General features: G+C 37.6%; 2 protein-coding genes and 1 non-coding gene across 3 annotated transcripts in view; 1 reads left to right on the forward strand and 2 right to left on the reverse strand.

The window, feature by feature from the left end:
- Nucleotides 1–5,517, reverse strand: part of LOC140242635 (1-acyl-sn-glycerol-3-phosphate acyltransferase gamma-like) — a 29,802-nt gene extending 24,285 nt beyond the window's left edge. Inside the window, exon 1 of the mRNA XM_072322390.1 lies at nt 5,332–5,517. Coding sequence (XP_072178491.1) covers nt 5,332–5,509 — 178 coding nt within the window. The 5' untranslated portion in view covers nt 5,510–5,517. The remainder of the gene's footprint in view (nt 1–5,331) is intronic.
- A 12,094-nt stretch (nt 5,518–17,611) lies between these two features.
- LOC140242394 (1-acyl-sn-glycerol-3-phosphate acyltransferase delta-like) overlaps nt 17,612–26,838 on the reverse strand; it is a 10,688-nt gene continuing 1,461 nt past the window's right edge. Inside the window, exons 3-8 of the mRNA XM_072322131.1 lie at nt 26,300–26,461; nt 21,188–21,341; nt 20,418–20,520; nt 19,988–20,066; nt 18,917–19,130; nt 17,612–17,682 (exon numbers count right to left, since the gene is read on the reverse strand). Of these exons, the coding sequence (XP_072178232.1) occupies nt 17,612–17,682; nt 18,917–19,130; nt 19,988–20,066; nt 20,418–20,520; nt 21,188–21,341; nt 26,300–26,461 (783 nt within the window). The remainder of the gene's footprint in view (nt 17,683–18,916; nt 19,131–19,987; nt 20,067–20,417; nt 20,521–21,187; nt 21,342–26,299; nt 26,462–26,838) is intronic.
- Nucleotides 21,928–22,081, forward strand: LOC140243216 (U12 minor spliceosomal RNA). Its single transcript, XR_011902221.1, has one exon. It is a non-coding gene; the product is annotated as a U12 minor spliceosomal RNA (small nuclear RNA).

A 26,838-nucleotide genomic window follows, 5' to 3' on the forward strand; every position in this document is an offset into this window, starting at 1 on the left:
ATCATAGTCAAGGTCAATGTCCTAATTCTTATCAGTATTCTCCCACACATATATCTTGTACAGATTGAATATCCTTTGTCCTAAAGTCATAAACTGGAGAGCTTCGTTAGCCCCTATGTGTTAATTGAACCAAGACACACAAGTATAAGCTTAATGTTGGTGCCTAGAATAAAGCAGTAATCGTATAGCCCTTTTCTCATTTACTATACTGACTATGCAACTTCCTATCCTTTGTCCTCCCCTAGTAGCTAAGACGTTTGATGTCACCCCTCTGTAATAGTCTCAACTTTATGTCCCTTTGTCCTATTGTTGTAGCCATGTCTCCCTCCAATTACCACCCTATTGCCCGATTGTACCTGTTTTAGTTTCTCATTTAATCCCAAGCTTCTATGATGGAAGTAGCCAACTGGTTAATTGTTTGTATACTTGGCTGGCAATGATGCCAAGCTAACACTCCTGTTAAGGAGTCAGTCTGAATTTGGTCCTCCTGAAGTCAAGACGCCAATAAATGTTCTCTCCGTAAATGCAATGATTTTATGTTGGTGTGACTGATTCATTGACTCTTGTTTGAAACACAACACTGGTGGCAGCGGTGGGATCCAAACTTATACACGCCAAAGAAATACAGTACTTTAAGTAACCGAAATGCCACAAATTTAAAGACATCATGAAATGTCAACGACCTGAAATTGAGATGGACCACAAGGCGAAGGCTGGCGACTTCTAGGTGGGCTATAAGGTCTGCATGACAGCCGACAAGGACAATGAAGGCCCGTACTTTTCTGTTGATGGCAGTAGCTCTGGTCTGCATGTACTTTGTTTTGTCATCAGATGTCAGAAATATCATTGAATCGTCGGCAGGACCAATGACCACAGAAAAATGTTTTTATGAGATAGGGACCAGCGACAAGGAAGTGCACATGGGGAGAAATGGCGGGGACTTAACTCGTGGAGATTACATTGGATGCGAGATGGCATGGATGGCGACAGAGATGATGATGACGGCTTTAGGGCCAAACCACCGCGGACCTGGCTGGATGAATATGGCAGGCGCTGGCAGGAATGTGGGCAGATTGCTGTTCTCCATAAGTAGGAGCAGCACCATAGAGACATCTTGGCTGGACGGGAAGCACATCGTTGGATAGACCACTCGGCACGTACAATATCACCATGACAACGAAGAGACTTTGGCCACACCACGACATGAGTGCACTGATCGACAAAATAGCTTTTCTCCTTTCCGGTACGTTTCTCATAGCTACACATGCTCTTTGGCTTTGTAACTTGTAATTAATTTCATTATTTAAAGATATTGGTGAAATTCAGTTAGTTTCACAACTGCCTCTTGAAAGTAATGCGTTGTGTTTCGATATTCTGTAGAGAAAGCGTGCAAAACAAGAAATGTGTGATGAAATTTTGCTATTGGCACGAAAATGAAGCAACAGATGAAATTGAAACCCTGGGGTTGTCAATCAGATAGTGAGTAAAGGTGCCTAGATGTCATGAATTATAGAGATAATTCAGTAATGTGCATTGATGTTCGTATATGGGTGTTTTTACTGGTGAATTGCCCTGCGACTATACAAAGTTGCCTTAGCTGAAATTTTCAGGCAGCAATGATCCAACGTGTAATAGCACACGTATGTGAATAAAGCTACAGTTTATCGAAAACATAACAAGACGATTTCTCCGAAGGGTCGCTGGTAGTTAAACATATTTATAGATACAGTTGTACCAGTAAACCGTATGGAAAATTATGACAGCATCTTATCTTTCCTGGCGTGGCATACCAGTGATTAGGTGAACATTTACATGTGTGATAGAATTTAGTTGGATATGTCAAGTGAATGCAATTACAGTACCCCTTTAGTTGAGTTGACTAGTTGTGTACAAAAGATACATGCCAGTGTTGTAGAGGTTAAGCGCCAAGGTTTGTAGAGTGTACAAACTTGTGTTGAGGCTAAGGAACAATCTGCCCTGCATCTATACAAAGATGCCTTAGCCGGATATATCCGGGCCGCAGAGAAATTCCTGTAGAGTTTTGCATGTAGTTGTTTCATAGAATGTTGAAGTAGACTAAGGGTATCAAGATTTGCGTCACCACTTGTCACCCAATTTAGGTTTTACACTGTGATGAATTGTTCAGTTGATGCTGGCATTAATTTGCATGAGGATCCAAGTTTCACATCAGGGTTTGTTGTCTCTGTTTATTCCATCCCTCACTCTAGTTTTTCATTTTATTTCATTACACTGAGAGACCAGAATGTTTACACCAGTCCTATGCATTATGAACAGGAATTGGTGTACACGTAGTACCCATGCTCTTATGTTGCAAAAGGTTCTAAAATGAATTAATATCCTACAGTACTGATCTGTTAACTCCTGTTCGTGGTTAACCTTTAATTTTCTTGTCAATGGCGACCACATTGTATGTACACTGTACATGTCGTTTTACTCTTGATCTCGATGTGTTTACAAAGTAGCATCTCTTCCGTTTAATATTTTACCTCGAATGAGGTACTGTCTGTTCTTCTCTTTCTTCTCTTACAATAATTGTATTACTTCTTCGTTATCTTTTCTTCTGCAATGTTTCATTCTTTCTACAAAACTTAGATTGTCGAAGCTTCAATAATCAATGCCGTTATTCTGATTTTCAATGTGCATGTTATAGTGTAACTGTATAATGTAAGATTAAAGGTAAGCGCTATTTGTTGATAGATGGACGTACAGTGAAAATGTAAACAATGTAAATTTGGGTTGTTATTTCTGTTACATGCTGTTTGTACGTGTCATTACTTTTTGTACATACATGTACATGATTATACATCGCTGTCAGTTGTAATACATTTTTGAGTTGTTTTGTGATGGGTTCATTATTTGGGAGTTATAAAATATTACTTTTTTGGACTATTTATTGATTATAGTTTGGATAAATGTGACAACCTCTCTAACACCTTGTACGAAATCTTCACTATCATTCTGTTACACCTCCTGATTCTGTTTCTCTCTTCTCTTTCTGTCAAGTGTCTTCTCTCTCTCTGTCTTTCCATGTTATGTATCCGTACTGCTAAATTCACCCCGTGGTAGGTTGTGTATTGAGGACAATACCGCTTTTCAAAGGGGGGGAGTAGTGTTAAGGTCAGTAACTTGTCCTGGATACTGGTTACACTTCATATTGAATCATAGTCAAGGTCAATGTCCTAATTCTTATCAGTATTCTCCCACACATATATCTTGTACAGATTGAATATCCTTTGTCCTAAAGTCATAAACTGGAGAGCTTCGTTAGCCCCTATGTGTTAATTGAACCAAGACACACAAGTATAAGCTTAGTGTTGGTGCCTAGAATAAAGCAGTAATCGTATAGCCCTTTTCTCATTTACTATACTGACTATGCAACTTCCTATCCTTTGTCCTCCCCTAGTAGCTAAGACGTTTGATGTCACCCCTCTGTAATAGTCTCAACTTTATGTCCCTTTGTCCTATTGTTGTAGCCATGTCTCCCTCCAATTACCACCCTATTGCCCGATTGTACCTGTTTTAGTTTCTCATTTAATCCCAAGCTTCTATGATGGAAGTAGCCAACTGGTTAATTGTTTGTATACTTGGCTGGCAATGATGCCAAGCTAACACTCCTGTTAAGGAGTCAGTCTGAATTTGGTCCTCCTGAAGTCAAGACGCCAATAAATGTTCTCTCCGTAAATGCAATGATTTTATGTTGGTGTGACTGATTCATTGACTCTTGTTTGAAACACAACAATACAAAGCAGCCTCGGGTACCTATAGATGGTGACATCGAGATGCCATGCATTCAACCATGCACGTTGTTGGGGAGCAACATGTTGGAGTTGGCAGGGAGAGGTGATCCTCGACTTTGTGAGAACTTCCCGATACTCAGTGACAACACGATTGTGACAATCTCAAAACAAAGCTGATCCTTGTGGTCTCACGCCCAGCAAATCTGCGTGCTACTTCTCAATTCGAAGGAACTTTATCTGTGATCTGTTGAGTTGTTTTTGCTGATTCTTAGGAACTTTTCATGCCTGAAGTTCAAATGGATGGTTGCCAAAAATTTCATGATTCACAAAGCTTCAGAATTTACTGAAACATTGCCTACTATATTCATATGAAATGTCAAATTTAGAGGGTACAAATCAATGTGGACGATCATCCACATCTCATATTTCAAATGCAATTAGACAATATTTCAGTAATTTATTTTAGACTGTTGATGCTGCAGTAAAAACATCAGAAATTTCATATGAACTTGAAAGTGTTAGGATGGAGACAAAAAAAAAATCTCGGCAGAAAACAAATACAAGTCTTTTTTATTGTCACTGGTAGTCACACTTGTGTTTTACAGATTGATAAATCAATAGGTATTATAGTATTGTATTACACATAGTTACAATCTCATAAAAAATGTGACATTCAAACACCTAAATTAAGCTCATCAAATATCGCAGATGAGTGAGCTTAAACGAGAGAAATATAAAATCATTACATTTGTAATCCTGGGTCTTCGCCTGGGGCTTCGACTTCAGCTATCTTTAATTACCGGTAAACATTCTTTCCCTGTTCATCTCCAACACCCCAGACAGTTCATGACCTCCAAGAATGCGCCAATACGCGCGGTTTCTTCTGTTGAATGGTCTCTCTCTCTCCACCCCTCCCCATTCCCCAGTCTGGCACCTTGGCATCGTGGGATTTTTCTTTTTTTCTGCGTGAAGTTGGTGTTCACATCATGCATTGTGCTCTATACACATAACACATGTGGAGCAGGCAGGCATAGCAAGTCACCACTCGACTCACCTGCTGGCAGCTTACCGCGAGCAGAAAACAGCAGTTTCTTCTGTTGCCGCTACTTTTACTGCCAAAATACTGGCTTTATCATCACACATTATTCGGCGAGACACACATGTGTTTTGGAATATAACTGGACTTTCAGTTGGTGTTGGATTGAGTAAGTGTTCGACAGTTATTGAAACTCAAGTCTCCGCAGTCTGTGAATATCGTGGACATGTAATAATGATTAATTTACAGCTTCTGTTAGATTTATTTTTACTTTTATGTGTTTTATTTTGTTGAAAAGTGATTTTCCGTGATTTTCCGTGTGGATTACTTTTTCCGTTTCAAATAGCCGTTTCCGCGTTTTCCCTCCGTTTTCCGCGATCGCGGAAAATCACTGTCCCTAGGTAAGCTGGTGGACAATGTGAAGAGCCTAAGAGGGTTTCAAAGGCTGGTAGTGAACAGGTTAAATTCAATCAGGGCAAAGTCAAGCAGTTCAAGAAATGTGAACGGAAAAATCGAATGGATGGCTGCAATACTCACGGAGCCAGAGTAGATTGATGATGTGTCCGTTCAGTGACCGGTACCACTGTTTACTGAATGGCCACACGACCACGGTGAAGCACTGGCACGTCGTGACAACGAGGGCGCTGATCAGGAACACGCAGAAGAGCCATGCATGGACAATGCTGGACTGCTTCACAGCGGAAAGGAGGCCCATGATGACGGAGGGTGTGGCAATTTCTTTTCTCTGTAGTCTGTCTGTGAAAGGCACTGTCTGTAAAGATTTGCGCAGAAATGTCTTTTCCACGTATGCAACCGTCTTCGGTTCGACACCTAAAAATCGAGATGATAGTGAATTGGCAAACTTGATATAAACATAGATCCACTCTACTACAAATACAAAATTGCACAAAGGATGAAACCCCATACACAATAAATACAAACAAGCTTAAGCTTTTCTTGTGTACTATATCACTTAAAGTCTTGTGATAAAACTCTAGCTCTCCCGTACCTTGCGTGGAAGTACATTACTGGGTGTTAAACGTGTACAATGTAACATCTGACATCAATCAGATACATAGAGCAGGGCTCCACATTAACTTTTATTTTTGGTGGCCCAATCGGGCCACCAAAATCATCGATTTTTATTTTTTGGTGGCCCGAAAGTAAAATCTGGTGACCCGAAAAAAAAACAAGAAAAACATAAGAAAAACTACTAAACATAGTCCTACTAAACATAGAAAAATAAATATTAAGCATTACTGAAGTGATACAGGTACCCATGTCTAAATTCATTTCTAAAATCAAGAACAAACATCTTAAATTTATTTTAGCATCTTACGGAGCCGATTGCTACCGCTGTTCATTTCCAAAAGTAAAGGCTAACATCTGACTTTTTTTGGTGGCCCGATTGGGCCACCAAAATCTTTATTTCAGAATTTTTGGTGGCCCGACGTGCGTTTTTGGTGGCCCCGGGCCACCAGACCACCGTTAGTGTCGAGCCCTGCATAGAATCTTTATGGGAAATGATTACGTCATCCTGCTACTCAATCATATCGATCAGTATTAATATGCAGCTAGTCAAGAACAGGTCTGATTACAGCATATATTTTTCTGCAGCTCTAAATTACCATCTTGTCATCATTTATAAACTAGAAAAGCACTCTGAAAGCCCAGACCTCCAACAAGCAGCTTCTTTCCACCAATGATCTTGCTCTTTTCAAAGAGATTTTTCTCCTCTCCACCACAGGGGAAAAGCTTTGGGCTCTTCCATAGAGATCAGTGATTTCCACCCATAGGTATACATGCTGAAAAATCGTCCGACTTCCCAATATAGAAGCCTTTGGTACGTCATAAACTTCCAGGTGCGTGGCGCGCCTCACCTTGGCAGAAACTAGAGCACGCACTTTTAGTGTGCGCATGCAAACCTCAAATACGCGCAGCCTGAACTCCCAAGTTCAGTGGCCCTACCTGCCAAAATATCAAAAATCCTTCATAAATTCCCAAAAAATTCTTGGATCACCACCAAAATTTAATCATTTGTTACTTGTATCATTCTCAACCTTTAATGCAAGTTTCAGCCAAATCCGTTAACTACTTTTTGAGTTATTTTGCACATGGACAAACTAATAAACAAACCAACAGTAGTTCCTAACAAAAACATAACCTCCTCCCTAGGCGGAGGTATCAAATTAGCATATCACTCTGAATTTCACTGCCATCTTGCTCTGAAAAAAAAAAAATGTTCTGGCATTTGTTATGTCAGCTGAATTCATGAATTCAAACCTGCCCCCCCCCCCAAAAAAAAAAAAAAAAGAAGAAAGAAATAAACCAAAATTTGCAAATTTGAGATAGACAGTGCAGAGAGATGTTTGATGTTCTAAAATGTGTGAATAATTCTTAAAAATTCTGCCACCAACAAAACACTTAAGATATCTTTTTTCTTCAAACGACTTCATTACCTTTGAGTTATGAGACACACAAAATTAGATTTAGCTGAATAAAAAAAAAAGGAGATAAAATGCAGCAGCAAAGCAAAGATACTATGCAGTTTCTGGGACTTTGAAAGGGTTAAAGACTTCTTTGCCAGACACAGTTCTCAGCACAAGATGGCAGAACATGACCATGTCCATGGCCATGGGAGTTTAAATAGAGGAGTGTTGTTTGGATTATAAAAAGACGATTAAGATTAAGAAAATTAGCAAACAGTGGCAAAAAGGGGTGTTGAATTTGTCAAGTGCGCGGTGGGCCATTTACCATTAGGTCTGGGTAGATGTGGGATGATAGTAAACTTTACATGCAGATTCTAGAGCCAAAGGTGGAGCGCAATAACACATTCTGGTGTAACGTTATGGGGATAGGCCTACACAGGTATGTGTATACACGGCATGTGGGGTATCGTGTCTTGGTCTGCCGGTAGCCTCTCTCTGTACGTAAACTGTAACATCCTAGCTGCGGGTACGGGCGGGCTGGCTCGAGACGGGTCTCCGTACCGTATCTCAGCAACACCCCTGCCCTGCTTTACCTCAGTACTCAGGGCTACTGCTGGTAGCTAGTTATTCAGTCACCGTGGTCACATCTGCCAAGGTTGATGTAGCAACGCAATCATCATAAAATATTCAAAACTACACTCATAACAGCATCATATATTAATCTATTAATCTAAATGTATGAGAGGAAGTGAAACGGCATGATCAAAGGCGAATATTGTCCAAGAAATGTAGGGTTGGGGGTACCACGTATCGACACCCTAAGGATCTGTAGCTTGTTTATTCTAAAAATATAATACAAATCCGCCTAATTCTTACCTCAAATATGCCATAAATACTGCAGTTTTGAATGTCGTGACCGTCTCGTTGATTATGAATCTCCGTTTTAAAATAGCGCAATTTTAGTGCGTGCGTTCCGTTTTCTTCGCGCAGCTAAAAAGGGAACCTTGCGATCGGCACCCCCTCTCCTCCATAGGTATACACGTGAATTTCACAGCATAGGTAATACACGTGAATTTCACAGGCCATAGGTAATACACGTGAATTTCACAGCCATGCGTCGTTACTGATCGGATGTGTAATTTTTAGCTTGGTTTGTTTGAGTTTGATTTTCGTTTCTTCGTTTTTATTGTTTTTATAGCTAATGACACTTAATCCCGCGCGTACTTTTTCGTTCTATACGCAAACAGCCATGATACGCAGGGTGTCGATGGGAAGGTGCCCTGTCGATAGGTGGTGCCCCAACCATACTCACTTTCCGGCGGATCAGTCAGCGGTCGTCCACTACTGTTAACATGCGCATTGTACACATGTTGCCATGCGGTAAATCGCGAAGATTAGAGTGGAGTATGGAACGCCGATAGTGTCTAAAGTCAGTCAAGCGGCAAGCTAGAATTTTTCTTCTCACAACGAAAGCACATGAACTTACGTGCAGAATAGAATCGCACCAAAAGCACACTAGTTAACACATGGCCTAACACTAAAGTAACAGTCCAGTTAATTTTTCTAAACTGATATCATCCAGACAAGTTTGTTTGCGATGAGAATCTTCAATTATCGAAATAGGCAAAACAAACAGGAGAGGAAGAAAGAATCAGACTATTAACATTGACGCTGTCCTGGCCATCTGTTCATGCCGTGCCGTTCGATAACACATACGGTTCGTGATGTTACGTAATAAGGGTAATGTGCCATTTTATGTGCCGCTTGCATTATCCTCAATAGCTCATATTGATTTGCACTCAACTGTATGGAGTCGACGCAAATTACAAATGTGAAAATATTTCACATGAAAAACTGAAATCAAGTGCTCTTTCATTATGCTGAAAATGTATGTTGATCTACAGGCCAATGTACTGTAAAAGTGGAAATTTTCGCGGTGTTGAAATTTTCGCGCATTTATATGAACTATTTGGTAGAATGAATGGCCTACACGTGTATGTGCGTTTTATGTATGTGCATGAATCTATGCTTTGCTGATTTACTAGCATACCAGGAAAGAGATTGTTATAGGTCAACCTATTGCAGCAACAACTATATAATGCACGCAAACGAGTTTCACAGGCATTATAGGACATCTACAAAGCAGCCGAAAATTTTCATTAAGGACATCAATAAACTCGCCTAAAATTGCATTACTGTTATGATAAAGTGATTATATTTCTGTATTTTAGGTGGAAAGCGCCGACAGAAGAACTTAAAGGCATAATTTACCATTTGCAGATGAAACAAAAACCCAGCATTAGTGCTTTAAAATAGTTCTGAAATGTGAGTTAGAGATAGAAACAACCACTGTAAAAATTTGAATCCGTGTAATCGATGTTAAGTGTTGTTAAATGCACAAAATGTGAACAATAGTTATAAATATAATAAAATGTTTCCAGACTAAACCGTATATGCAGTTACGGTTTATTGAGAAAAAACCCTGATATAATAACGCAATGATGGCCGCCAGCGAGTAACACGTCACCTTATCACCTCTCCCGAATCTTATTTGGATATCTATCTTTGGATACTGATATTGACAACTCCTGCTATACCAACTTATTAGAATGAGTACCCAGACAAGGAAGGTGCTGCCAAGGAAGGCAAAGCAAGACAGGAAGAGTGATTTTGGGGTGGAAAACCGCGGCGCCACTCTTCCTTCTCCGAAGAACTCTATGCCGCTATCAAGAAGACGAGCCTCCACAGCTCAGCCCGCCAGCCCACCCCGGGTAAGCAACCATCCCGAGACCACTTCAGCAGCAGCGGCAGCACCCTTGGCATCCGATACCATTGACGTGCCCGACATATCAAGAGATTTGCATGACAATGGAGCTGACGTAACTTCACCAGAAGGAATTGCCCGCTACTTCCACGAAGCAACAAAGAACTTCGAGCGGATGATAAAGAAAGCTGTGGAATCCTTGATAGAGAACATCAAACAGGTGGAAACACATCTGGGGCAGGCGATCGAGTTTGAGAGCAGGAGAGTGACGGAGGTAGAGGCCAGGAATCAACAGCTAGAGAAAAGAATGGGCGAGATGGAAAAGGAGGTTGGTGCCCTGCGATCGGAACTGGAGAAGCATAACTCGGCAATCAACAAGAGCGAAAGGTTTTCACGGCGCAACAACATCCGCATCGTGGGCATACCCGAGTCCACCACCGGCGACGAGGATTGCCCAGCTCTCGTCGAGAAAATCGCGAAGGAGAAGTTTGGGCTTGACATCAAAGTAGAACGAGCGCACCGTGATGGAAAAGCAACCAAGGATCGGCCCAGGCACATCCTCTTCAAAACCCTGTCGTACCGCGAGAAAGTCGACTTCATGAAGAATCAGCGCCTGAAGCTCGCGAAGGAAGCGTACTTCATGACAGATGACCTCACTGCTGACGATCTGACTGAGAAGAGGAAGTGGTCCTCGGCCGTTCAGGAGCTCTACAAGAACGGCGTGAAGCTTCGCTTCTTTGCTGGGAAATGGAGGAACCGGACAGGAGTCCCGCACAACTTCCTTTCCTCCAGTTAGATCACTTCGGTATGAGTACGGTATTGCTTCTCAATAACTCATTCATTATGTCATAATCATGTTCTTTATGTCTACTTCTATCTTTCCCCGATCATCCACCTCTCTGCCTTTCTTTCTCTGTCAATCTCTTAGTCTATACCGCGAATGTGTAAATATTATGAGTTTATAGTTCATTGTGTATGATGTATATTGTGTATATAGAATATTTCCAAAGATACCATTTGACTTCTGATGTATATTGTCTACAGGGAGAGTTGATATAGCAACGATCTTTGTTGTGAGATCTCAATTGTCCGATGCGGCCACTACTCATGAGAGTAATTTGTAAACAATCTCTTCTCTGTATGACTTGCTCTATTCTTTCCTTCTCTTCTTGTCTGCTTTCATCAATTCTTAAGCAAATGTTCACGACCATGACATGGTCCATGTGTTGTTCTTGTTTTAAATATGGATGAAATTGATTTATGTTTACATAAAAATGTCCAATGTCGGTATTATTTACCTGACGAGTTCAATTCAGAATTCATTGATAATGAGCATTTTTTCAGTTTATTACATGTCAATGCCCGCAGTCTGTTAAGAAATTATGAAAACATGCAATTATTATTATCTATGATAAATATGAAATTCTCCGCTATTGGTATCACAGAAACATGGCTTAACGACAAATCTCCCCCTTTATATAACATTGATGGGTATTCTGTTGTCCGTTCTGATAGGAAATACGGACGAGGAGGCGGAGTCGCCCTGTTCCTATCAGACACGTTATCGTATAAAGAAAGGCCTGATTTGATATACAATGGAAATGAAATTGATTGCACATGTGTTGAAATTAATATGTATAATAGAAAAAATATAATACTTTGTGTAATATACAGGCCCCCTCATACAGATAGTAACTCATTTTTGGATAATTTTGATGTTTTATTAGAGCGGATTAATCAAGAAAACAAAGATGTATACATTATGGGTGATTTTAACATTGATCTCTTGAGAGAAGAGCACATTCTTAGAAGTAAATTTTGCAATATTTTGCGAGCAAATTTTTGTAATATTACAATCGATAAGCCCTCGAGAATTACGGTCAACTCATCAACGTTGATCGATAATATTTTTACGAATATTGACACGGATTATTCGAAATCTGGTCTTTTGTATAGTGATATTTCTGACCATTTACCTATATTTTTCATTTGTGGCGACACACAGAATTCTTATATTAAGCAAAAAGAACGTAAGAAGAAGCGGAAATTCACACTAGAAAATATATCATTACTCAATGATGATTTAATCACGGAAACATGGGATGATGTATTACTTTCTGCAGACCCAAACATTGCTTATGACACCTTCTGGAATACATTCCTTTCTTATTTTGACAAACATATCCCCACAATTGAAAAGAAAAACAAAAAAAAAAAATCAAAAATCCGTGGATAACAAAGGGAATTTTCCGTTCCATTAAGAAAAGAAATATTTTATATAAAAATAGTTTACGGTATTCTGATAATGATAATGTTAATCGATATAAATCGTATAGAAATAAACTTACACAGATTATCAGGCTTTCCCGCAGAATGTATTATGCGGAAGCTTTTGAAAATGCTATTGGAAATATGTCAGCCACTTGGAAGATTATTAATGACGTCATTGGTAAGAAAAAGAAGGTGTCAACATCTCAAATTACGAATAATGGACAAACGTTTTGTATTCCTAAAGATGTAGCATGTTGTTTTAATGAGTACTTTGTTAATGTTGGTCCTAGTCAAGCTTCTAAGATTGATCATACACAGACAGATTTCTCGCAGTACTTGGGCACGTCAAATGATAATTCATTATTTTTTAAACCAACGGATTTTAGTGAGATCCTTGATATTGTGCATTCTCTAAAATTAAGTTATACATGTGGTCATGATGAAATGAGCACGTCCCTTTTAAAACAAATTGCTGGGAGTATATTGACACCTTTAGTACATATTTGTAATTTGTCGTTGTCAACTGGTGTATTTCCGAACGCATGTAAAATTGCAAAAGTTATTCCAATATACAAAAAAGATGACTCTTCTTTCGTTTCGAACTACCGACCTATCTCTATTCTTCCTAGTCTTTCTAAAGTCATAGAAAGACTCGTTTATAACAGACTGTATGATTTTTTGTTACAAAATGATATACTGAACCATGACCAATATGGTTTCAGGAAATTTCATTCTACTGATATGGCACTAGCCCAGTTGTATGACAGAGTGTCGACTGCCTTAGCTGAACAAAAACATGTCATTAGTGTGTTCATGGACCTAAGCAAGGCATTCGACACTCTTGATCACACTATCCTTTTACGCAAATTACATTGTTATGGAGTTCGTGGCATTCCACTGGAATGGTTTGAAAATTATTTATCAAATAGACAGCAATACGTATACTATGAATCGGTAAACTCTGAAGTTCTACCCATACATTGTGGCGTCCCACAAAGATCGATATTGGGACCACTACTATTTCCAGTGTATATAAATGATATTACAAATTCTACTAAGTTACTGCAATATATTCTGTTCGCCGATGACACCAATGTATTTTGTTCCAATACTGATTTTCAGTCGCTTTTAAGAACTCTTAATACTGAATTGCCGAAATTATCTACATGGTTTAAGAGCAATAGATTGTCACTCAACTTAAAAAAGACAAATTTTATTTATTTTCATAATAAGAAGCATAACAATGAAATGCACCATTTGAATATCATGGTGGATGGTATATTATTGGAACAAAAAGAAAGTGTCAAATTCCTTGGAATATATATCAGTGAAAATATGAAATGGAATGCTCATGTGCAATACATCTCAGATAAAGTATCTCGTAACGTTGGTATACTCTGTAAGCTTAAGTATTATGTCCCAAAGAATATTTTATTCATGCTTTATAATTCATTGATATTATCGAACATCTCATATTGTAACATTGTTTGGGCAACTGCAAAAAGTAACATTGACAGTATATTGCTTCTACAAAAGAAAGCTATATATGTACCAATTCAGGTCATCGGGACCATTCAGATCCTTTGTTTGTAGAATTAAAAACACTAAAGGTAAATGATATTAATTTTTTGCAAAATTCACTTTTTATGTTTCGTTTGTATAACGGTCAGTTGCCATCTTCTTTTTTCACATTATTTCATTTAAACAAGGATATACATTCTTATCCCACAAGGCAATCTGATAAATTTCATCTACAAAATCCAAAAACGGTGATGGCTCTGAAATCTATCAGACACACTGGACCTGATATTTGGAACTCTCTTTCTTCAGAAATTCGAACTTTAAAGTCTATGTATTCTTTCAAGAAAGCTGTAAAGACAATGCTGCTTTCTGGATATCAGTGATCTTATAATGTCATTGTAATTGTATTGTATATGAAATTCCCTCGTGGAATTATCGCCGTTCTGAATTTCTTGCGTAATGTTATGTAACCGACCATGACATGTAACTGTTCACCTGTACCTCGGTAAGAAAATACTTCACTATTCAGTAATCCAGGTGATCTAATTTTGTGTATTTGCGAAAGCAGACAGACCTCTCCCCTCTCCTTTCTCCTATCCTATCTCTATGCAAGTCATCCCTCCCCTATTTTCCTATATAATATGTATTATGTACGAGGGCTGCATGCAAATCAAGCATTGCTTAAGCTGTAGCCCTTCTGCGTTATTCATTGCATCGCTGATATGTTCTTTTGTACATTGTAAAGGCAATGAAGAAACTGTATTACTGTATAGGTAATGAAGAAACTTACTTTGTTAGCAACTAATGTTTATGTATATCCATTTATATGTATGTACCATCAATGTATATGATATATATGTGCATGTATCTGCATGAGCAATGATATAATGCAGGAACCAATAAAATCAAATCAAATCAAATCAAATATCTCCTTATATTTTAGGTTTTATTGCAAATATTTCATATGGTATATAGGATGTTTTGTGATACAACAGACCTACACATAACGTATGCATCAAATGTGATATCTTGAACATTTTTGAAATCACTGCTCCCAAAGGTAAACTGGACCTTTAAGCAAAAGATATATTGGTCTTCGAATGTGTGTGTATAGGTGTTGTTGATTTTCCTCTCTTTCTCTCTCTCTCTCTCTCTGCTCCGCCGGATTTCTAATTCAAAAACATTACACATCACACCGACGTTTATCATACGTTTGCCATCAGCCGTTGTCCCTTCAAACACGTATAGGACTATATCTGTATATGACTCGACGTACATTTATAGACCTATTGTAATATAATTTCATAAGTAATCCCTACATATTTTGTGTCACTTGTGTAATACTCTCCATTTCTTTTCTTTTTTATTGTGTGGGACTCTTGTTAACATTGAAATAATAACGGGGAGTTCTAAATGGCCACAGTCAAACCACATACACCATGTACACACATGATTTATAATAACATTATATACTATGTTTTATGTATATATATCTATTCGTTTATTCATATATTAGTATAAAATGGATACCTATACCATGTTCAAAACATAATACATTTTCATTAAATGCATGTAGAGAGAGAGAGAGAGAGAGAGAGAGAGAGACAAAATCATTGCCCGATTGAATGAATCCATTTGGAGTTTACACATGAACCATTTACAGCATATAATGTCTTTTCAATAGTTTCTAACACATGATCTCAACATTAAGAATACACATAATAATGATACAGCAGTAATGAAAAACAAAATATACAAACAGTGATAAAATTTTGTACATTTCAAGAAAAATAAGGGAAAATTTATTGTTGGGAGTTGAAAGGCATTGGAATGTCTTGTTACAAAAATATAATGTCTTCATCATTCTCTCATCAAGAAGGGGAAGAAGATGATGACGATGATGATAAAGAAGAAGAAGAAGAAGAGGAAGAAGAAGAAGAAGAAGAAGAGGCAGTGGCATCACTACAGCAGTTGTTTGGTGTCGAGATGTTTGGTGTAGAGGTGTTTGGTGTAGAGGTGTTTGGTGTAGAGGTGACTCAGGTTTGCATGGTGCACATGGGGTGAGATGGATGTTGAAAACTGGTGATGTTCGTTATTCCGAAAGTTCGTTATTCCGAAATAAACAAATTCCTTAAATACAAACAGGCATGTTCGTCAATCTAAACATTTTGTGATGGCGTCATTCCGGAGGTTACGAAAAGTGCATGCACACAAACAAACTTTCGGTATATTACAAACCTTCTCTCCCCTTTCACCTACCCCCCCCCCCCCCCCCCTCTCTCTCTCTCTCTCTCTCTCTATCTATCTCCCCCCCCCCCTCCCTCTCTTTCTCGTTTTCGGACTAACGAATCTTCGAAATAACGAATTTTATTTCATTTTCGGATGACAAACCTTCGGAATAACGAGCTACTTCATAGGTTAAAGTTCGTGATTTCGGAATAACGCCACAATAATGCTAGGATTAACGAACCCTATTTCAATTTCAGATTAACGAACAACATAGTTGATATGATCCCAGGTACAGCACATGGAATTTGCATATTCCGGAATAATAGACCTTCGGAAAACGAACTTTATTTCATTTTTGGATCATTAACGAACCTTCAGAATAACTAACATCAGCCCCGAAGAGGACAAAGGGCAAATTTCAAAGCCATATGTAATCAGACTATATTGATATAGGCTAAACAAAAGTAACAAGCCTGGGGCTGAGGATAGAAATAGCTATCCCCAAAGTTACACATTTATCTATGAATCTATAATGACATATTATGTTTAACATTGAATGAAGGCATGGGAGTACTAATTCAGAAAGGTTAAGATGTGCATTTATTTAGTTTTATATAAGACCAAAAATAATGATTTAGCACACACACAAAAAAACCCCACACACAAAGCTTTGCTTAAAATCATTACTTGGACGGCAGCTAAATTTACACATTAATGTGAACGCAGATTCCTTATTATTGGTTCAAGGAAATCAAGAAAACAAAGTTACGTCTGCATGTTATGTATGAGTCTTTTTGCCGAAGTTGACAAATCATTTCGTCTCATGGATAAATCTGGCTCAATTGAGATAATAGCATCTTGAGACAGTGGACACATCAGGGGTTAATTTTATACGTATACCTCTCTTCTAAACCAAGGTTTCTCATTGCTACGTCAATTTTTACAATAGAAATTATCTATCTGCTTTACAAATCAAGATTAAGAATGAAATTTTCTTATTCCTCAGCGATAGATGTGTTGCACTGATGACAGAAAGTGAAAATTTTGAACAAAGTTAACTTCTTACAAATGAATGTATGTAAGCATGTAAAGCAAACGGCAATTATACTATGAAATAAACTTCAACACAATTCACACTATCATTGATGCTACAAGCAAATCCCTAAAATATGTAACTTAACTGGCATAAAAGACATAATAATCCTCGTTGGTATAATATATTAAGTATGAATTTCATAGAAGGAACTCTAAGATAAGAATTCCCAACAAATCATTCCATATAATGAAAACCATTACCCGCATATGTTTTATACAAAATATCATCTGACTATACCAATTCGATAAATTCAAGTTAAAATAACGTTTGTCATGGCCCAATGTACAATCAGTCATGATAAGGGTATACCAAAACATGTTTGTATAAAAAATATATACCCAGTACAAAACTAAGATTAATATAATTGAAAAATAAAGCAATTATACAGACACGGCTGACATCATGAATACGGAGGCACTCGTGGAGAAAAACTTGGGGGCCCGATGATCTATTTCTTATATTTCAAGCCGTCCAACCACGGATGCATCTTTTTTTTTTCTGCCTGTTCTACTTCAGTCCGTAGGATGAGCGACTATTGGGGTTTGACTGCAGAAGCATGTACTTCGCAATTTGCACCACTGGTGATGTGTGAGAAAGATCGAAAGAGAAAGGAAAAAGAAACAACAGTATTAACCCGTTGTCTATATACGGGAACTGGGTGCCCCTGTTTTGAAGCAATTGGAATTCGAGTAATCTTTGAGGCAATGGGTTAATTGTCTCTGTGACATTGCACCCCACATTCAGAAAAAAAAATAAAAATTCTCACCGGTCATCCGTATAGAATGCAGTGAACTTTGTTCTCAGTTTCTATTTGCCTTATTTGGGAGTTTCACAAACCATAATGAATATTCATATTAGTAAGGTCCTGCATGGGCAATTTCTCTCCTAGAAGATCGCTAACAACAATCTGAAGTATATGACTAAGTCTTGTGAAAAATGATAATGATGATATAATAATAATAATAATAATAATAATAATGATAATAATAATAATAATAATAATAATAATAATAATAATAATTATTATTATTATTATTATTATTATTATTATTATCATTATTATTATTATAATCAATATCATTATTATAATAATGATATGTCTATTGCTTTTAGAGAATGTAGTTTTGAGGAAAATTGTATACTCCTGTTGATGCATGAGCACTCTGTATGGCAAGTGGCTGAGGATGATTATTTTGTTGAGAACCTGAGTGGCAGAACAGCATATTACAAACTATATGTAATGTACATCGAAGGCAGAAAAAATATTTTATTTCTCCATCTTTATAAATAACAAAAATTAAATCACATTCACATTTGAAACTTATTCTTATAGGTTACAACTGATAAAAAGAATACGTTGTGTGAGCCTATATATCACAGAGAAATCTTATAGAGTTAGGACCTTGTATTTTACCACAGTTATCAGTCATGAAATAAAGAACAGTGTGGCTCGGGGTAAAAAATGTACCCATCAACCCATCATTTGACAAAACACAATTTCACGAGGTACACTGGATCTCTGGATGTATGCCTATAGAGACAATGTATACCGGTATTTCTTGTACTTGCGTTTTGATGTGATTGTTAACAAAATCATTTGTCTTTTTTTTTTTTTTTTTGGTAGAACCCACCCTCATAACCCGTCCCACACCTCAACGACTCCAACAGAAAACTCCCACCCCCCCAAAAAAAATGTATATATATATATATATATATATATATATATATACACCACTATAATGCCCATCAACAGCAATATATTTATGAGAGTATGATAATAAGACAGCATCAACATGAGATTCGACCTCTTACCACCAAAGAACAGGATCACCGTAACAAGCCTGGTCAACAATGAGCCCGCTGTGAGGGCCTGATAGGTGAAGTACAGGATTGGCAGTCCGATGACAATGATCCAAAATATCATGATAAAGAGGACGTACAGAGGTTTGGGAACATTCTGCAGGGGTCGCTCGGGGTCGTAACCATCGAAGGTCCCGCGTTCCAGGAAGCAGCTGTAGGTTTCATCCTGTTAAAGAAAGACGGATCCAAATCAGAATTTTGGCTTTATTCATAACTATAATCTATTATCGATACTCTTGTCTTGAAAGGGACTATAATTCACAGAGGTGAATTACTGATCTTTAATTTGGACTAGCATGTCAGAAAAAAAAAAATGAAACTAGTGGAACTTCAACACGACAATTTGATAACAATATTCTATTAAATATTTTTTTTCTTGACATTTAAAACCGTTGATCAGTAAGTACAGAAGATGCCATTTGAGTAAAAAAAAATTTAAAAGAAAGATTAAAAAAAAATCTATATATCAGCGATACTTCTCTTCTCAGACTTAAGTCTTATGCTCACCTACCGTTGCCTTCATCCTCTCGGTTTCATGCAAATATTTTTACCTAAAGAAATTAATCCTATATTTTATTGCACTAACTATTATTTTTACGGCGTAGAAATGAACATATTATTTACAGAACAACAGCAGTGAAAAGTCAATGGTAATTTAAGAGAATGGCTGAAATTACTCTTAGATTGGAGTCATTATACTCATAGATCCATAAAAAAAAGAATCACATATCAACTCATGCAAACTTTTTGTGGAATGAGAACGTGGGCCTTTCTGCCTGGTGACGGATTCGTGGGACTTGATTGCCTATTCTAAGTGTCGGACTCGTGGGCCTTGTTTTCCTATACTGTCGGACTCATGGGCCTTGTTTGCCTTTCGTGTCGAACTCATGGGCTTTAGGACTCATGGACCTTTTTTTTTTTTTATTTCTAGCTCGTGGGCAGTATGAATCATGGGTCGGGCTGGTGGAGTGACCCCGTTTCATCATGCCTACCTTCACATGTAAGCCGGGGAAATAAGTTTACCTTTTCTTGGAAGAGCTGATAGCAGAAATCGGCAGTAGCCTCCTCGAAGTCAAAAGGCACACTGTCTAATGGAAAACGCCTGTAAAGAAACAAACCAAGGAACATGCATATAAACAACAAACAAACAAAATGAACCGTCAATTATGGGCAACAAATAACCTGAATAATTAAAAAATATATGTGAGTGATTGAGGTCATGAAATTATTATACAAGACATAAGAAATAGATTAATATTTGAATAATAACACATGAACGAATATTCAAAAAGGTGGATGAAACTGATGTATGAGAAGTAAATAAGGTTACAAATAATTAGACAAATGAAAAAAAAAATATTTCAATGCAATTATATTCCATTCATACACAAAGTTGGGCACAAAAAGACCAGTGCACATAAAGAAATCATGAAGGATCAACTCTACAGATTACCTTATATATGCCTGACAGTGATATTTTTTGCCACGCATTAAATCAAACAGTGATGGAGTCTGTCCCCCTTCGTAGGCTATGGTCATGTCATATATTTGCCAGCCTGTTGAGAGAGAAAGAGAGAGAGAGAGAGATATCACAACAGACTGATATATACGTAGATAACATATGATGATATAAGAGATGACAGTCTGTCCAAATGGCAGAAAATTGCTCTATAATGCAAGACCACTCTACATTCTACTTTACTTAAAAAAAAAAAGAGGAAAATGAGATTAACAGAACGGCAGAGGTGCCATCACAAATCTTGAAATAGAAAAGTTAATTAAAAGGTATTTGCACGTTATGTTATAAGAATAATAGATATTCAGCACTCATACAAATCCGCTGTTTCCACATAGGCATATGCATATACATACTTGTATATGCATAAAATTTATATATAAAAAAAAAAACCCAAAACCCCAAACAAAATACATAAAAACAAAAACAAAATATGTGTGGGGTGTTGTAGGCAGAAAACCCATAATGTTGCACTGATGTAAAATTATGCATCAATTTGTATTGAGAGACATGAGGAGGAGGAACTAGTCTGGATTCTTCAGTAAACCTATGTAATAGTTATCATGAGTTTAGTTTCCATGGCAACAAGAAAAATAGCAAAAGCTGATTGGCTGCTGGTATAGTCGCTCTGGCAATGCTATTGCTGTGATATCATGCAATCCAATTATTATAGTTTTTGTGTCGCGTGCAGGGTCTCACTCTCCCACCTTTGTTCCTGTACGCTTCAATACAAGTTGCGAACCCCTTGGTCCTTGGTAGAAGGTGATGTTTCAGTCCGGGAATTCCTCTTTCTTTGGCAAATGCTTGGCTCTTCTCATATTTCTCCTTGGTATATCGTGTCCCCTCACAAAATATGGTTGTCTGAAAGACAAAACACGGAAAGAGTTGCGATACCACTTGGCGAGCCAATAGTCTCAAGGGATAATCTAAGAATGTAAGTTCCTATGACGTGCTATATCTCTGAAATTTACACATTTCCTATAAAGAACTTCTTTTTATGTTTCATTCCCACCTGGTATATACTAGTAGTTTGAGCCATTTATGCGCATTTTATGGCAATACACTATGCTACGCAATCTGCCAGACTGTCGTACAGCTCGTGTTCGCGAAGCCTATACAAACACCGATACAAAAAAAAAAGCCCACTTTGGCTTTCCATAGCTGCAACGAGCCTATGAATATGCAAATTAGATATTCAGATCCTGCCGCACCAATTCGGCTGTGTAAGGTATTTTATGCAGGAGAAAGAAAACAAACGGATAAGCAGCTGCATTATGAATATTTTACCTTTTCAACATTAATTTTGATTTACTTTACAAAAACAAAATTACTTTCAACCGAAAATACTACAAATTTACAAGCAACTACAAAGGGGAGGTTATTTCACTAACCAATGCTTCTTTAGATACAGTTTGATGTGGGCCTTTTTCCATCAACAACTGTCAGTATGCCTTAAACTAATGAGTAAGGAAAATAACGAGCCTGGGTAGTTCCAGGTTCCACAGCTAAAATAGTCTGTGAGGAATTTCTCTGAGGGAACAGGTTGCCCTTGTAGTGACCCACCTACTTCAGTGGGATGCTCATGAAAGGCGATCTTCCCGCTTCCCTCCCATTGAATGCGAAAGACAGATCACCCCTTCCCCCGCATGGATCAATCCAATGGACTCCGTCCCTGTTGATACCAGTACAATGTACAAGGACCATGGTACACGTAAAGTGTACTTGGTAGAGATCTTCCAAAAGACCCCCAACGAAGTTAAGGTATTTGTACCAAATGGTTAGGGACATCAAATCATCTTCGAAAACCATGTCTATGACTATGTTGGAGGTATTGTAAGATTACTCTCCTGAGAATTTTGACCAGAAAAAAAAAATCTTACAAATAATTTAGAGAAGAAAAACATAATTCCTCTGTTTTTTTAGAGCTGTCTTACGTGAAAAGTAGGTGGCGGTAGAGGTTGGACTCAATTTGGTAAAACATACTTTTAACTTGATAAGAGATTATACACTTTGGGGAAGGCTGTTCCATGTCGTTGTGGTTCGAGGGAAGAAAGAGTTCCTGTGTTATATCGATTTTGCTAATTGGTACCTCGAACTGATTTGAATGTCCCCGTCTATTTCTTTCCGGTTTAGGACGAATGTGATCTGCCAATGTGTGTGGATCTCCCTAAGAAGCATCTTGTACAAACAAGATAAACAATGTACTATAGTAGTATATAATCTACCAAAGAGAAATGTAGTTGATACAATGCACAACCTGTTTGGACAGAACTTATCCAACTGGCTTTGAGGAAGGTGGTTTCCTCTACAAACTGTATCTCATTCTGAAACATAGATCATCCACAAACATAACATGTGAATGTAGATGAATTAGTCAAGCATAATTGATTATAAGTGAATATATGAAGAGAACCTGACCAGGAAATAGAACAATCCGTTCATATCTTATTACTATTATTATCATCATTATCGTTATTATTATTATCATTATTATTATTATTATTATTATTATTACTATTATTACTATTATTAATATTAATAATAATAATAATAATAATAATAATAAAATTATTATTATTATTATTATTATTATTATTATTATTATTGTCATTATTATTATTATTATTATTATTATTATTGTTATTATTATTATTATTATTATTATTATTATTATTATTATTATCACTATTATTATTATCTATTATCATTATTATTATTATCATTATCATTATTATTAATACCATTATTATTTTGTTCTTGAGTTTTGTTTCATTCCATCTTGTCATTCTTTAAGTGTAGAGGGGAACTCCACAAGGAACAATGACATTCAAGTAAGTATATAATTCATCTATCAAAAATTTCACAAAATGTTGTCATTAGAAGCATCCAAACAGCACTTGCAATAGCTTCTTGTGATAGACCTGTACACGTAGACTCAACACATCTCGTTGACCAGTTGAGAATGATATATTCAATATGTATTTTTGTTGTATTTCAGTCCTATTTTTTTTTTTGGGGGGGGGGGCGTCCTATTGTGGCATATGGTGGCATCATGTAAATTATTGCTATATACATAGATAGTGCAAACATTTATTGAGGTAGGCCTACTCACATGGAATTCAGAGCACTCATGTGAGATACAGGCATGAACACCTCCTCTAGCCCCTCTCTCCACTCCTCTTGCCTTCTCTCTACAGACAGACAGACAGACAGACAGACAGATAGACAGACAGACATACTTCAGACAGACAGAGGGAGAGAGAGGAAGTGGACTACAGAGAACGACAAGAGAGGGAGGGAAGGAGGCAACCGTCCATTGTACACGAGCTGACGGGTTGTCAGGGTTTTGGGGTTCCTGCGGTGTCGTTGTTGTCAATGTTGTTGTTGTTGTTGTCGTCGTCGTCGTCGTTGTCGTCGTCGTTGTTGTTGCTGTTGTTGTTGTTGTTGTTGTTGTTGTTGTTGTTGTTGTTGTTGTTGTTGTTGTTGTTGTTGTTGTTGTTGTTGTTGTTGTTGTTGTTGTTCCTATTCCGGGAATGGACAATGGGGGCATTTACTATACAGGCAAAAATATACCCATGGAGCTATATTGCGATATAAGCTTCATGATAATAATACCCAAAGCTCCCACTTTGTATATATCTAAAGCCGCCAAGCGCAGTATTTCTTTATGCAGTGTGGCCCTATTATGTTATACACGACGTAGAATGATGTGGCTTATGGGAAGAAGGGAATCTACACCCTACAAGCAATGCTTCTATGTAGATTCCTCATATTTCACATGATTTATTGTCTTATAAGCTGTACTTGACAATTCATCCAGGCTTTTGTATTGTGATATTTATGTTTTATGTATTTCTTGAAATGTGGAATATGGAACAATAAAAAACAAAACAAAAAACAAAAAAAGTAAACAGCAACAAACAAATAAACAAAAAAAACCCTCCCCCTTTTCAGCACTTTGCCTGACATGATTCAAGAAACACACACACACACACACAAACCACCCTTTTTAGATTTCCTTTAATCCTAATCACAATTCAGAGGGGAAAAAGTGTCAGTTGGCCTGACTGGTCCATTCCCCATTTCTTCATCAATCTGTATTGTGATAACAACAAAACAAGGTCATTCCCTCTCTGCCAAGTTAGCGTCGTCACGGTTGAACACACTAATCACACTAACTTGCCGTTAAAGGTCATGATCTCGCCAACAGGCACATGTTTGATGGGAAACTCGTCACGTCCTAATAACACAGGCAAAATAATCATACCGTAGAAATCGTAGACCTCAAGTTGATTAATCATACCTTGAATAATGAGCCACAGTGAAAATGATCATAACTCCAATTTACATAACACTCAACCATGATCTGATTTATAGACGCATGTTGTAGAGAGAGAACATAACACTTGGCTCCGAAAAGCACAAGCACCCCCCACACACGTATGTTGAGGGGGAAGGACTCAAGAAATTATATACAGAACAGAAAAATACTCGGAGGTATAAATGGCATCTAGAACACGTCAGTGTTTTAAAGGGAGGATTTACATGCTTCCTATATAGCTTTGAAAATGCTCGATCTCTCGTCGGGGATGTGAGAGTTTGTTCTGCAGAGTGAGCGGCCCATGAATGCTCCACAGCACAAGACAGTCACGCGTTCATAGTTTCATTATGTCGCTGCATTGTGAGCGAAGAAGTCGCGTTGGGCCTGTTGTCATGTGAATAGAAAGTGGCGTCTGAGCCGAAATCAGATATAGGGGATCTTAGATTATGCTAGACCAAGAAATAGGATTTACTTAGGATTCTCTATTAACAACAGCATTATCAGGAAGCCATTGGAGCGAGTGCATTAGGTACGAGCGTTATTAGATCACGGTCAGACTTCTTTGCTCGGAGCGAGGACAATAAGCACGCAAACGACAGAGGTCTAATGTGACAATACCTTTCTATAGAAAGGTGAGATTACTGAACAAGGTATTTGAGAATTTAACACGGCTGAACATCTAGTATGATACATGAAAAGGCAAAGCGGTGTGCTTATCACGTTATGGAAGCATGAATAATGCTATAGGCCCTACTTTTTAAATTTCGTTTCAGCATGTGTGCGTGACAAAGTGCCCATTTATGATCTGTTGATGCATTTTTTGTTTTGGCAAAAATAATAGGTCCATAGTGGAATTGGATTTTAATAATTTGCTGTTGTTATTGTTTATCTCATAATTCATATTGATACAAATGACAGTGGGTTCAAAAGGAAATTTCCTTACATAACAATATCCAGTATATCTGATTTCGATAACCGCATAGCTCCTTTTGCCTTGTGTCGGACTCGTGGGCCTTGTTTGCCTATATAGTTTCGGAATAATGGACCTTATTTGCCTATTTACCGAGCTCATGGGCTGTATGACTCGTATAGGTAACTTGTGGGGCTGTATAACTCGTAGGTGTCGGACTCGTGACGTCCACCCCAGTATACTTTGCACGTGGGCACTATAATGTAGGGCCTAATAACTTTGATAGTTAACAGATATTTCTCAACGTTACATGACCCAAACTAAATGTGTTATTAATCATCAACACATAACTGATAATGAGCACGGAACTTTTCAATGACCCTAGCCATCCAATCAGTTAATTTCCTTTTCTAGTTCAGGACCTGGGGCTATGTGATAACTCCTTCCGCTCGGGAGAAGCTATAATCACCTCGTTCTGCGCAACACAACTCAAATGTATCATGACGAAGGCTGAAAACAAGTTTCTGCATTCTATTTTCAATCGTTATATAATTTGTTTTGCGGGAACGCAGCCAATGTTTCTCTTACCGTCGTATTGAAGTGGAAACTGGCCACGTTCCTCAGCTGCTTGAGGAGCAGCTCGCGGTCCCTGGCGAAGTCCCGCTTGACGAAGATCTCCTCGGCCAGGTAGAAGGACCAACCCATGAGAGGAACGTACTTCAGTTCATCCTTCATCAATGCTTTGCCACCCTATATAAAAGTAGTATAAAAGTGGATCAAAAACATATCCAAAGTGAGTTAGAAAGAGGGAAATAATAAATAACAGAAAAATTAAAGGATTCAAGACGAAATGAATTTCATCAAGAAAAAAGGGTCATCCAGAGTAGCACTCTATACATACATTGCTTTTTCTGTTTATAATCATAATGATTATATTCTTATATTTACAATATATTTGTATTATGTATATATCCTCAAAATACGAACATATTCCATATCTTTGTAAAACAAATATTACGAAATTTTCATTAAAAAACCTGTTAGTTACGCTAATGTTTTACTCTTATATTGGTGTTGGTACAATGATAGCGTGCAAAGCTGTATATACTATCATTACGGTTTACTAA

Source organism: Diadema setosum, chromosome 19, assembly GCF_964275005.1.
Source record: "Diadema setosum chromosome 19, eeDiaSeto1, whole genome shotgun sequence".
Lineage (NCBI taxonomy): Eukaryota > Metazoa > Echinodermata > Echinoidea > Diadematoida > Diadematidae > Diadema > Diadema setosum.